Consider the following 15,250-nt stretch of genomic DNA (forward strand, 5'->3'; position numbering starts at 1 on the left):
CACCACTCTCTACATGAAAAAGTTGCCCCTTATGGCCCTTTTAAATTTTTCCCCTCTCATCCTAAACCCATGCACTCTTAAGTTTTGGACTCCCCCACCCCAGAGAAACGACCTGGCTATTCATCCTATCCATGCCCCTAACGATTTTACAAACCTCCAGAAGGACACCCCTCAGCCTCCAAAGCTCCAGGGTAAATAGGCCAAGTCTATTCAGCCTCTCCCTATGGCCCAAACCCTTAAATCTTGCAATATCCTTGCAACTCTTTTCTGAACCCTTTCAAGTTTCACAACATTCGCCCTGTAGCAGGGAGACCAGAATTGAATGCAGTATTCTAGAAGTGGTCTAACCAACATCCTATACAGCCACAACATGATCACCCAACTCCTATACTCAATGAACTGATCAAAAAAGGCAAGCATACCAAACAGCTTTTTTACTTTCCTATCTACCTGCGAATCCACTTTCAATGAACTATGAACCTGCACTCTAAGGTCTCTTTGTTCAGCAACACTCCCCAGGACTTTACCATTAAGTGTACAAGTCCTGCCCCGATTTGCCTTTCCAAAATACAGCACCTCACACCTATCTAAATTAAACTTTATTTAAACTCCTCGGCCCATTGGCCCATCTGATCAAGATCCCCATTGTACTCTGAGGTAACCTTCCTCGCTGTCCACTACTCCTCCAGTCGTCTGCAAAACTTACTAACCATACCTCCTAAGTTTACACAAACCATTACATAAATATGATGAAAAACAGTGGACCCAGCACCAATCCTTGTGCCACACCACTGATCACAGGTTTCTAGTCTAAAATGCAACCCTCCAACACCACCCTCTGTTTTCAACCTTCAAACCAGTTATTTATACAAATGGCTAGTATTCCCTGTATTCAGTGTGATCTAACGTTGACAACTAATCTATTATGAGGAACCTTTTACAGAGTAGAAGTAGGCTAATTGGCCCACTGTGTCTGCACCAAAGATCTGACAACAACAATCCCATCTTCCAGCTTTTGGCCCTAATCTTTAGGCTATCACAATGCAAATTAATATCTCAATATTGCTTAAATGTTATGAATGCTTCTGTTTCAACCACACTTTCAAGCAGTAAGTTTCAGAATCCCACCACACAGCAGGAAAAAGAATTCTTCTCAATTCTCCTCAGACTTTTATTTCTTATTTTAAATCTTTAACCATATAGGAAAAACCACCTTATCTATGCTAAGCTCTGCAATCAAGTCCCCTCTCAACCTTCATTGTTTCAAGGAAAACAAAGCCAGCCTATCCAAAATTCCTTCAGAACTCAGACCCTGCAGCCCAGGGAACATCTCAGCAAATTTTCTCTGCACCTCTCAAATTCAATCACATCTTTCTTATAATGTGGTGACCAGAATCGCACTATAGTTCAGCTGTATTCTACACAGTTCTAGCATAAACTCCTTGTTCTATTCTATGCTTAGTGTCTAATAATTGACTAATAAAGGAAATGGTCCCAAATGCCTCAACATCTCATCTATTTGCCTTGCTGCCTTCAGAGACCTATGAAAATGAACACTACAGTGCCTCTGATCTTTGGTAGTTCCAAGTGTCTCACCACTAACAGTGCGATTCCTTGCCTTGAAGACAGCAAACCAGGAAGTATAAAGAAGGAAACATAAATTGGATGTTTATTCATTCATGGAACATGGGCGCCACTGTCTAGGACAACATTTATTGCTCATTCCCAATTGCCCAAAGGCAGTTAAGGGTCAACTACACGGCTGTAGGTTTGGAGTCACATGTAGGCCAGACCAGGTAAGGATGGCAGATTCCTTCCCTAAAGAATATTAGTGAACCAGATGGGCTTTTCCAACAACTAACAATGGGTTCATGGTCATTAGACTCTTAATTCCAGACTTTTGTCCCCCTTATTGAATTAAAATCGAGCAATTATGTTTTCAGAACAACCGAACAATGCCATAAACAAACAGATGGGCAGCTATTTTTTTTTGAGTCACAAGAAAACAATTCTTTAAAAAGGCAATACTAAAGTTTGGTAAGTGTACAAATGTACTAGCCTCTACATATTTTGACACTTGTTTTATTTGGATTAATGATGATTAACTGCACTTAAAAATGTCCCTGATTTCCAACTTCAACTTGCTCATTGTTACAAATATGACAATTCAGTATGTTATTCATCCCATTCTCTTCAACTATGGTGCTAGATTTACTGGATCACACACACTCTTTGCAACATTTCTCCTGTTATCCAACTATGAGATTCACTTATTCAGACACATTAAACTTCATCAATGGATTCCTTTGTTCCTGCACTATTGCCTCAAATTTCTCATTGCAGTAATCTTAGACTAGTGGAATCTCTAGTCTGGACGCAGACCATTTGGCCTGAGTCCACACCTACCCACCAAAGTGCATCCCATCCCCTACCCTATCAGTGTATGTTTGCATTTCCCCTGGCTAATCCAGTTAACCTACAAAACCCTGGACACTATGGAGAATGTGTCGAGAATGTGATGCTGGAAAAGCACAGCAGGTCAGGCAGCATCAGAGGAGAATCACATACCTGAACAGCTTATGCCCGAAACATCGATTCTCTTGCTCCTCAGATGCTGCCTGACCTGCTCTGCTTTTCCAGCACCACACTGTCGACTCTGATCTCCAGCATCTGCAGTCCTCACTTTCTCTATGAAGAATGTACAAATTTCACATGTACAGTCACCAGAGGGTAGAATCAACCTCGGGTCTTGTCGCTGAGAGGCAACAGTGCTAACCACCGTACTACTGATCTTGACCAACTTCTTTCACATGCTGCACTTCAATTATTTCATTTATAGACAAAAGCTGGGATTCCATCAGTTTGTCATTCTGACGTCTAGCTCTCCTCTACTCACGGCACCAGCTTCTCAGTGTGTTTCATGTACTAGATTCAGTTACTGGGTGGTCACTCTACCAACTGTACATCTTCCGGTCATCAACCAGATCTCAAGTTTTCTGCTGCAGTTCGGATATCCTCGAAAGTTGCATTGTTATACACCACCTTGACTCTGACCTATGGGCAATACTTCAAAGCAAGTCATCAGATCGGATTACTGAACCCACTCCATTGTGCTCATACCCTGTCCTCAGCAAGAGACTGCCTCTAGATGCATGCCAAAATAGATGCGATGCATTGTCTCCTCGGGCAGAATGAACACCATTCATATTTCTTGGGTGGCATTGTGCCGTCAGTTCAGTTAGACAAGGTGTCTGTTTATGTCAACCACCTTTTCATGGCACATCTGAATCAATGTACTGGTTAAACCTTTTTAGTTGGGATTTTCTCCTTCAGCATAGCTCCATCTCTGTACTGTCCAGTTACAAGCTCTGGATGCTGGCCCACCTCAACTGGTTAAGTTTTGTACGAGAGAGAAACAGTTAATTAAGTCAAATAAGACTCATCGGGTTCCAAAGAATCATCATACTGGACTCAAAACTTCAATTGTCTCTCACCTAATGGTGAGTTTCTCTAGCATTTTCTGCTACTTCTTCAGATTTCCAGCAACTACTAAATAAAAGCAAAATAGTGCAGATGAGCCAACTCTGACTTCCAACTTAACACCTAGTATGACACAATGGGAAATATTTAAATGCTGGTGACAATGGATGAAGCCTAATTCTTGGAACTAAAGGTTTACATTACACATGGAAATTCAGCAACGACAGCAGAAAATTCTTTAGTGATTGCTACACAGAGGGAAAGAAAGGAGAATATAAAGCCTCAGTGGTGAAAGAAGCTCTTAAGGTACCCCAAGAATCACCCTCATGTAGTATTACATTTTATGTTGCAACACAATTTATCAATAGTAACCTGATATACAGTTTTCACTTTATGACATTATGACAGTTAACAGCCACTGCAACTTGAAGCAGTTACTCAATCGTAAAACTATAGGCATTAAGCTCCATTCAAAATCATGCTTGTAGAAATAGTACAGAATTAAAATATACAAAGTCAATCTTACCAGTCATGTCAGCCTTTAGGGCCTCTGCTTGCCTAGAAATAGGAAAGACAAGAACAATATAAATACAAAAATAATCAAACTTAATTGAACACCTTACATCTTGTGTAAACCAACTGAAATTCTTTCATTACAATTATTATTCAACATTAAGTTTATTTACATTCACATCCAGGAAATATCTATGTGGTACACTGGATAATCTAACAAACATTAATTGGTATGATGCAGTTTACACTCACTCAATAGGGTTGCTTCAATGGAAAATGCAACATGCTGTCAAGATCAAGTCATTAAGATATAAACGATGATTTTAAAAAATTGAACTCAAACACAAGTGCCCAATCAGATGTCTACGCCAAAAACCAGATTCATAGGCCACAAAAGCATTGGGTATCGCGTTTATACTGTGTATAATCAGCTATTATATTCTGCAAAATTATGTAACATCAAAACTCTGAGAAATAAGCTGGCTCAGTTGTCCCCAGGAACAGGTGGTTTTATACTTGTTTATAGCATTTAAATTTGGGTCTTAACATAGCACAGAAATTATTACACCAGCAGACATTAATTACATTCATAAAAGCAGCCCAAATTATATCTATACCTACTATCACCACTGTCTACTGGTGTACAAATCAGCATCGTGAAGCATCCATTTAAGGGTTGCTCTAAATAGTTCCATTATTGGAACATATTACAGCTTTTGGTGCATTCCACTAGTCAAATTTTCAACAGATTTTTTTTAAAAAATAGTAAAAGTTACAATCTACACCAACTTTCAAATTCAGTGAGAATAATTGCAATATTTAAGAACATCCACTACTACAATAATAATCTTCAACCATGTTTCAGTGATTTGGGCAAAATAGAAATTTGATAAAGAGAAGCAGCTAAAACATTTGATTCTTTGATTTATATTCAATGGATATAATACAATATTTTCTCCATTCAAGATTTCCATAGCTTACAAAACTAGAATTGTGGATGTTTTATAACTTTCAACCAACAATTTTCACTGTGAATGTAAAAATGGCTCTATAAACGGTATGTGAAGCCATCATCCCAAACCAAAAGCTTAAAATTTCCTCGCCTTTGACATTCGAATTTCCATTGCCAGTTATACTCCAATAACCCATAGTTAACTGGCTCTCAGAGTTCAGCCATTGTTGCACATTAGAATACTCAGAATAACCAGAGACTAATTAGAGGGGCCAAGGTCAAAACTTCTTACTGAATTTTCACTCCTTATCTCCATATATGTCACTAATAATATAGTGCAAATAAGGAAATAACGGAAAGGAAAAGTGAAAATTTTCAAAAGCCCAAGTACATAAAGAATGCAACTTATTAAAATGAATAATGAACAAGTGTGTCACGATCTCATATTACAGATTTTAATTTTGGGTCCTTACATAGCAGAGATTATTACACCAGCAGACATTAATTACATTCATAAAAGAAGCCCAAATGACATCTACAACTACCATCACATTTCCTGTATCCAAAGACTGTCTCTCACTCCCATAATAATAGAGCCCATTACTGATATGAAACCATTTGCAAATTTCCTCAGATCCAGTGTCAGCATGCTTTCGCTATTAGGCACACTCTTGCTTCTTAAAAGGGCTCCCATGCAAATCATCATTTAATATTGGACCACACTTTGATATCATAATAAGAAAGTAGTTGGACCTAAGGTTCTGTTTCCATGTACAACTCTATGAATCTAAAAAATGATGCATTAACAAAGGTGTCACTTTTCCAATGAAATATTGATTTATATCTAGAATCATAAAATTCAAATCTAAGAAACAAACAATGGTAATATTCCAGTTTCTGCTTATATTAAAGTCATGCCTTCTCAATTTAATCTGGCATTGAAAATACTTTGGACTAAAACCAAATTAAGGATATTGCATGTGACAAATCACCAAGTGTAAGAATTGCCCCAAAGGCACAGCAGGGAAGCACGAGGATTTGTATCACTGTCAGTTATCCTTATTCGCTAAATTGACTGATTTGTTAGGCTCCATTCACACTGTTTGTACTATGGTCACCTCAATTTGACCGGGATAGGAGCAAGGTTGCACTGCCTAGTCTAACTTCAGATAGTCATCCAAGTAGTGGAGAACTGTCAGCCAGAGAGTAGTGGGCCTGTGGAATTCATTGCCGCGGAGTGCAGTGGAGGCCAGGACCCTAAATGTCTTCAAGGCAGAGATTGATAAATTCTTGATGTCACAAGAAATTAAGGGCTACGGGGAGAATGCGAGTAAGTGGAGTTGAAATGCCCATCAGCCATGATTTAATGGCGGAGTGGACTCGATGGGCCGAATGGCCGTACTTCCACTCCTGGGTCTTATTGTCTTATGTCAATGGCTGGCCAGTAGAAAGAGTTACAGGGAACAAAGGATGTTTATGTTTTTTTTAATATTTGGTTGGAGGAAATCTCTACTCACTCAGTGCTGTATGTCAGATGAGTAGTAAAACAATTTAGAGACATTTGAGGGGGTCAAAAGAATAGAAGAACTGAAACAACAATTGCCCGAAACGTCAATTTCGCTGCTCCTTGGATGCTGCCTGAACTGCTGTGCTCTTCCAGCACCACTAATCCAGAATCCACAACAAAGCAGCCCATTTGATTGGATTTGCAGCCACTCCAGGGTCCCTTGCATGCAATTGGTATACCTATGCAATGATTTCTAGTTTTTCCCAAACAAAATTGGAGGAAATATTATTTGGCATCCCATCTATCACCTTCAGTGTTCATTCTCTTCACCAAAGTAAAGCTGTACCATCCACAAGATGCACTGCAGCAACTCACCTGGGTTCCTTCAACAGAACCTTCTACTACAGAGAAGGACAAGAGCAGCAGGTGTACACAATACCACCACCTGCCAGCTCTTCTCCAAGAGGCACATAAAATCTGACTTGAAACTAAATTGCTATCTCTCATTGTCGATGAGTCAAACACCTGAATCTTCCTTCCTAACAGCATAGTTGGTTATCCACATGCCAAGGACTGCAGATGTTCAAGATGATAACTCAACATAAGCTTTTCAAAGGCAAAATAAGGGAGGGTCAAAGTGTTAGCCACGACTCTTGAATAAAGCATTTTTTAATATTTATGAACCAATCTTTCAACCTGCCCTGTCACCTTCAATGATTTATACACTGATGGAATTTCTGGTTTCAAAGCTTGTATTTTGAGACAGATCCTAAAGGCAAACTGTAAAGGTAAATTGATGCTTCTAGTTTCTAACGAAACAAAGATTTAAACTGAGATTGGAAACCAAAACTTCTGGTAGACTGAAATCATATAAAAGGACACAGGGCAAGATTCAATGCTGGAGGACATTGGCCAGAAGCTCAGAAATGGCAAATGGACAATAACTTCAGTTGCTTTTTACTTTACGAATATACCGATGGATCTGTGCCATCCAGGCTGTTATGGCAGAATTGGAAAGGTTCCGCAGACTTGTGCCATTTTTGGTGAAGACCATGTCTGGAAAACTCAGGTTGGTTGGGTGCTACTGACAACTGGGTCACAGGCTAAATCTGAGAACAAGAGCTAAAACTCTTCACGAGGAAGAAAGATGTTGAAGAACTTTGTGATTGATAAAGGTAACATGTATATTGAATGTACTACATCTGCTAGAATTGTCCATCTAATGTATAATTTGTAGTTATAATCAACACAAATTCATAATTAATTTATGTTGATCGAGTTTTGCTGCATAGATGGTTACTAAAAAAAATCTGGTGTTTGCTTGTTTTAACTGTAATTAGTAAAAATGTATTATGTCTTTATTGATAGAATCTTGTGGTTTCACCCTTTCAGCAAATACTGGGATTTTGGATTTCTCTTTTCAAAAAAAAATTGTCTTAAACCAAGTTCATAACAGAACAAAAGCCCCTTTGCTCCTGCATCCTGTACAGAATTGTATCTTTAATATTATACTAGGTTTCCACATTCCAAAATGAATCACTTCACATTTGTTTTTAATTAATTTCATCTACCATTTGTCCGACAATTCCACCAATCCATCTTTGCCCTTTGAAGTTCTGCACTACTCACCTCATGGTTTGCAATATTTGCACGTTTCAAATTTTGAAATTACGTCCTATGCACCAAGATCCAACTCATGAATATATGAGGAAAAATAGGAAATAATAAATGGAATGCTAGGGAATTATACGATAAACCTTCCTCCAATCTGAGAGACACCTATTAACCATTACTTTCTGTTGCCTGTTACTCAGACAATTTTGTATTTAATGTTACTACTGTTTCTTTTACTCCATGAGCTCTCACTTTGCTCAGGTGTTACACACCATTGTAACAAACATTTCATAGTACATGCACACAACATTCCAATACCAACCCTGTTTGACGTCTACAAGAAGCTCCAAATTAACTGAGTTTCCCTTTACAAACTTGTGCTGGCTTTCCTTAATTAAACCATTTTTTATTGAAATAACTATTAATTTAGTTTTATATCATATCTAGATGCTTTCCAACCACTGAGATTAAGTTGACTGGATTGTAGTTGCTAGTTTTATTTTTGCATCTATTTTTAAACAATAATCAGAGTCATACAGCACGGAACCAGATCCTTCATTGCAACTAGCCCACGCTGACCAAGCTCCCAAACTAAACTAGCCCCACTTACCTGCATTTGGCCCATGCCCCTCCAGACCTCATGTATTCATGTACTCATCCAAATGAGTAACTGTAGCTACATCCACCACTTCCTCTAGCAGTTCATTCCATATGCGAACCACTGTGTAAAAAAAGTGGCCCCTCACATCCTTTTTAAAGATTTCTACTCTCACCTTAAAAATATGCCCGAGGAAGGGCTTATGCCCGAAACGTCAAATCTCCTGTTCCTTGGATGCTGCCTGACCTGCTGCGCTTTTCCAGCAACACATTTTCAGCTCTGATCTCCAGCATCTGCAGTCCTCACTTTCTCCTCGAAGATTTTAACCTACTGCGAATCCTCTTACAAGGATGCCTTCCTTGAAGAAGCTCTCTTCCTCCCTCTACATCCTGAGGAAGGGCTTATGCCCGAAACGTTGATTCTCCTGTTCCTTGGATGCTGCCTGACCTGCTGCACTTTTCCAGCAACACATTTTCAGCTCTGATCTCCAGCATCTGCAGTCCTCACTTTCTCCTTAAAAATATGCCCCCTAGTTTTGAACTCCCCCACCCGAGGGAAAAGATTCTTGCTATTCACCTCATGATTTTTATAACCTCTATAAGGTTCCCCCTCAACTTCTTATTTTTATAACTCAAACCCTCCATTCCCAGCAACATCCTAGTAAATCTTTTCTATATCCTTCCTATAGCAAGGTGACTATATCTGCACACTACTTCAAAAAAGACCTCACAAATGTCTTGCTCTCTAGTCCTCTGGCACCAGCTCCAAGATGAAGGAAGTTTGGATGATTATGGGCAATGCTTCTGCAATTTTGATCATTCCCTTCATTAATCTTGGGCGTTTCTTATTCAGTCATGGCACTTTATCAATTTTAAGTACAGACAACCTATTCAATATTGCCTCCTCATTCAACTTTACACCCTTCAGGATGACTGAACTCTCTCTTCTGTCATTGTGCAAATTATTCATTTAATTCTTCAGCATTGGCCTGCCTGTACTAACTCTGGAATTTTGAACCCCAGATTATAACAGCTATGTCAATTCACTTGTATCAAACAGATTGTACCTCGTAACAATGGCACAAGTTGGTCTCTTCCCCAATAATCTTGTGCCTGTCACTGTATTTCTATAATACAAATACTCTTTCACATAAAAGATGAAAGTCAACGAAATCTCAGTTCAACAAGAAATGTATAAAATGAAACTCTAACCATAACCTCTTATAACTCAAAACCAACAATGCAACACAAGGATCTTTTTGGCTCAAACTGATTACCTTTTAATTTTGCAACTATCTGGAAGGCACCTGAAAGGAAATACTCTACCTTGTCCGGAGAATTAAAGAGAAGTTTAACTCCACTGTAAAAAACTTATCTAGTTTGGAAAACAACAGGTTCTCTCCTGGTTGAGATTATCAGTTTGGTTTCCCACATGTCTACTAATTTTTAGCATAATCAGACCACACTCAATTCAATACCACTACCCCAACTCCAACCAAATGTACGAAGCAGCATCCAAGTATGTATATAAGCCATTTAAAATACAGTTAAGCTACAAATATCTTCCTTTTTCACATGTTCAACAGGATTGCTGCTACAAAGTTCCTGTCTTATGCTCAAAACAATGATGTTTCCAAATTTGTTTGTTCTTTTCTGTACCTCATTGCCCTCTGCATATGTTCAATTTGGGTGTCAAGTCTTAAGATATGATATTACGTGTAACACAATGTAAACTAAATACGTTAATGGAGAGGTATGGTTCAATCAACACTTAAATTTAGCAGTTTGCTGGACCTATCAATAATAAAATCTTTTGCGACTGCTTTAGCTGTGTATTTGCTAACAAAAAGATTACAAGGCAACAGTAGGTCATTTAGTCCATCAAGCCTGTTCTGCCATTCAATACAATCATAGCTGATCTACAAACCTAACTCCATTCCTTTGCCTTTATCCTATATCTCTTTACAGCTTTGATTAAAAAAGTCTATAAATCTCAGATTAAAGAGCAATTAATTCAGCATCAACTGTTACCTGCAGGTAAGTGCTCCATACTTCTAATATTGTACTACTGAACTAACTTTTCTTTGTTTCATACCTAAACGGACTGGCACTAATTTTTAAATTGCGATCCTCAGTTGTAGACTATCCACTTAGCAGAAATAGTTTATACCTATCCTACATTTTCCTTACAACATCTTGAAATGTTCAATCAAACCACCCCATAACTGTATAAATTCCAAGGCTATAACCCTATTTTATACAAATCCTCCTCAAAATGTCAACCTCAAAAGTTCTGGTAGCCTTCTGGTAAATTTAGTTTACATTTCCTTTCAGGTCAATATATCCAGTATTTGGTATGTTCCCCAAAACAGTTCACATTGCACTAGGTCTTATCTAACCACAACTTTGCTTAGCTGTAGCATGATGTTTACTAATTCTAATCCTCTAGATTTCAACCTAAAAGCCTTGTTGATGTCATTAACAGGTGAGAACATTTTACTTATCTTTTTACCTGGACTCCTAAAAGTTCCTTGGACCTAGACTGGTTGAAGCTGTCATGCCTCAGACTAGATCATTGTGGCACAACGCAAGTCAGATTTTACCAATTAAATTACCTACACATTATCCTAATGCTGTCACCTGCTCAATGTCCTAAACAGGACAATAATTTGTCTTCAGCACTATGAACCTAAATAATTTCCTATGAGGGTAGTTAGGTAATATTAACAGGTTCCCAGGACACTAGAGAAGTCATAAAACAAAACAGAATTTTAGTTTCACATCATAGACTTGAATATAAAAGTCAAGGGACCACAAAACAGGCTCAGGTCTTAAATTTTCAGTCGTAGGCATTATACTATAATATCCATATGGAATCCTCTTGGGTACTGCCTGTTAGGAGGACTTAAGGCAAGACTTTAAAAAAAAAAGTCTCTTTTTCATAACATGCATCATCTCCATTATTCTACAACACTATGTTATACACCAACAGGTTTATTTCAAAGCACTATAAACCTGTTTAGATTCTCTACAGTGTGAAAACAGGTCCTTCGGCCCAACAAGTCCACAACGACTCTCTGAAGAGTAACCCACCAAGACTCATTTCACTACATTTACCAGTGACTAATGCACCAAACACTATGGGCAATTTAGCATAGCCAATTCACTTCACCTGCATATCTTCTGGAATATGGGAGGAAGCCGAAGCACCCAGAGGAAACCCGCGCAGACACAGGGAGAATGTCTGTGTAGAACTTGCACAGTCTCCTGAGGCTGGATTCAAATCTGGGTTCCTGGCACTGTGAGGCAGCAGTTCCAACCATTTGGACTATAACCCATTGTTGTGTGATTTTTTTAAACTTTGTACACCCCAGTCCAACACCAGCACTTCCAAATCATGTCTATTATTCTAGTATGTCATAGTGGAATAAGCAGGCAGCATTTGAAGACAGAAGAATGAGAGGTCATAAATACAATTTCAAGTAAAGAAGATTTAGAACAGACCCCAAGAAATGTCTTCACACAAAGGTTACGAAGCTCTAAAATTCACATGATTTTACTTAAAAGACCAAATAAAAGGCAACCGGATGCCAGCCCAGAGTATCAACACAACAGACGCAGCAGAGGTGTGTGGCGGCACTGTGGTGTACAGCCAGAGAGAAGCCACCCCAAGAGCCCTCATGAAGTCTCATGGCATTAGATCAAACATCAGTAAGGAAAATCCTCTCATTATCATATACCATAACCCATTAACTAATGAATCAATATTCCTTCATGCTGAACAGCATTTGGAAGAAGCACAGAGAATGGCAAGAACACAATGTACTGTTCAACCACCAACAGTGATATCAACGAGCCTTAGCAAAACTAAGGGGAGAATTCTCCACTGGTTATAGTAATACTTAGCAAAAGGAAACAAACAGGAAAAATGGAGAAACTCTAAGTCAGACAGCATGTTTGGAGAGGAAATAGAGGCAATTTTTTTGAGTTCAGTATGACTCTTCGTCAAAACCTTTCGCCCACAAGGTCACACAATGTTCATTTCAATTCAGCATTGTTACCTCAGCGCCAGGGACCAGGTTCGATTCCAGCCTTCGGTGACTGTCTGTGTGGAGTTTGCACATTCTCCCTGTCTATGTGGATTTCCTCTGGATGCTCCAGTTGCCTCCCACAGACCAAAAGATGTGTAAGTTAGGTGGACTGGCCATGCTAAATTGCCCCGTAGTGCTTGGAATGGATTAGACATGGTAAATATGGGGTGATAAGATAGGTTCTGAGCTGGGTCTGGACAGGGTGGTTTTCAGAGAGTTGGTGCAGATTCAATGGCCTCTGTCCACGCTATAAGGATTCTATGATCCACAACTAAGCAGATGCTGAGGCATTCTGTGCTCAAATGAAACAAGACCTATATAATATTCAGATTTAGGCTGACAGGTGGCGAGTAACATTCATATCACTCAAATGCCAGGCAATTACCATCTCAAGCAAGATAGAAACTCACCAATGACATTACCATCACTGAACCCACCACTTTCATCATCCTGGCGGTTACCAAATGTTGTGGCTACAAAATCAGATCAGAGGCGCTAAGAGCCCTGTAACAAGCAACTCTCTCCTGACTCTCGACTCCCCAAAGTCTGTCCAGATGTACATTTCACAAGTCAGAAGTTTGATGGAATCAAAAACAGAATTTGCTGGAAAAGCTCAGTAGGTCTGGCAGCATCTGTGCAGAGAAATCAAAGTTAGCATTTCTGGTCCAGTGACCCTTCCTCAGAACATGCTGCTGGATCTGCTGGGCTTTTCCAGCAACTTCTGTTTTACAGCATCCACAGTTCTTTCAGTTGTTAATTTGATGGAATACTTCCCAATTGCTTGGATGAGTGCAGTTTCAGCACTAAGAAGCTAGACACAATCCAGTTTGAAAAAAAAGCCTGTTTGATTGAGGTCACATCAAAAAACCATTCACTCCCTCCACAATTATTACACATTAACAGCAGTATGCATCATGTAAGATACACTGCAGAAATTCAAGGCTCCTTAAACAGCACCTCCCAAACCCATGATCAGTACCATCTAGAAGGGCAAGGGAACAGAAAAATGTGAACACCAGAACCTGTGAGCACCTATACCTGAATGAACAAAAGAAAGGTCGACAAGGGAGGCGAAAATGAGGTAGATAAACATAATTGTACGTTTTTGTTCAATTAGAAAGTAAACATAGACAAAAACCAGTTTGACTATATTATCCAAAGCAAGATTTTTCTCCATACTCCCTTAAGTCATTGATAATACACTGAAAGACATGAAATAACATGTTACTCACCGAGCCCCTTGCCCCACAGAATATCAATTTAAACTACAAGAATACAGAACCAGACCTTTGGAAAAAGCATCCAGGATAATCATAGCACACTAGAGAAATAAAACTATGAACACGCAAGAAAAGCAGAATTTATAGAGGTGCACACAGGGAAAGAAAAAGATGAGAACTCCATTCCGTCAGCACGGACACACTATAACCTCGTGACATAATCCAAATACTGTACAAAGCTTCCATGATTATTCCAACAACCTTGTGCTCTCCCTCTCCAACACTTCTTCCCCAACACTTTCACTCCCTCTGTGGTGTTTAACGGCTGACCATCACCCAGTCTTGAATGAATCACAAAATCTCCAGTCACAGAGGGAAATCAAGTCAGTGTATTTGGTTCTGTCACAATTTCCTACTGTCATAATTGACTCAATGCCTCTCTCTCAAAAGTGCTGTTCAGAAGGCCCTCTTTGAAACAGTGGTAGTGACCCTACCCCTGAATCAGAAGGACAGGGTTCAGAGGTGTGTAATAATATCTCTGAATAGGCTGATCAGAAAAATTAAGTTTAATTGAAAGAAATATATAAAATTCAAACATAATTTTCTTAATGCACCTGAATTGGAATAAAGTAATTTGAGTCTCACTCCCAGAAGGAAAAAGACTTTATGAGAAACAATCAAATGAAAAATAATTTGTTCTTAAATAAGAATAAAAATAAAATGAATTCTGGAGGTGCTCGGCAGAATTGGAGGTTTCCATGGGGAGAGAAGCAGAGTTAACATTTCAGAACCATCACCATGTCAAATGGGACTGGTTCAAAAAGATTAGCAGTTCAAGACTGGGCATTCATGAGGTGCCGTGGGCCATCAACAGCAGAAAGTTATTCCAACACAATCTGCCTGGCATATCCCCCATTCAACCGGTTCTTCAGAGAGATCACCAGACTCTTAAGACTTGGCTTTGTTTCACCCTCTACAGGTGCTGCCGCACCTGCACATTTTCTCCAGAAATTTCTGTTTTAATTTCTGATTATTGGCATCTGCAGTATTTTGCTTCACAGTACCATCCTCTTCCAAAAAAATGGTCTATTTCCTCACCTCTCTCATGTTATCTTCTAACCAAAATACTCATTAAACACCTTTTATGTCCAAAATCAATAGCCCAATGTTGTCCTGGGTGTACTTCAGTTAATGTAAAACATTGCCACCGGTATCCTATCCCAAATCAACAGCTAGTCAGTGCTCACCCATTACGTCTCTCTTTGCAGTTCTACAT

At 39.1% G+C, this 15,250-nt stretch overlaps 1 protein-coding gene across 3 annotated transcripts in view; it reads right to left on the reverse strand.

The window, feature by feature from the left end:
- Positions 1-15,250, reverse strand: part of smg7 (SMG7 nonsense mediated mRNA decay factor) — a 152,040-nt gene that overhangs the window by 99,564 nt on the left and 37,226 nt on the right. For all 3 annotated transcript variants that reach the window (XM_087990744.1, XM_043699524.2, XM_043699526.2), the window contains exon 2: positions 4,007-4,038. In XM_087990744.1, the coding sequence (XP_087846870.1) occupies positions 4,007-4,038 (32 nt within the window). The remainder of the gene's footprint in view (positions 1-4,006; positions 4,039-15,250) is intronic.

Source organism: Chiloscyllium plagiosum, unplaced genomic scaffold (assembly GCF_037043375.1).
Source record: "Chiloscyllium plagiosum isolate Xiang-an unplaced genomic scaffold, Cpla_swu_hap1 HiC_scaffold_9, whole genome shotgun sequence".
NCBI classification, from domain to species: Eukaryota; Metazoa; Chordata; class Chondrichthyes; order Orectolobiformes; family Hemiscylliidae; genus Chiloscyllium; species Chiloscyllium plagiosum.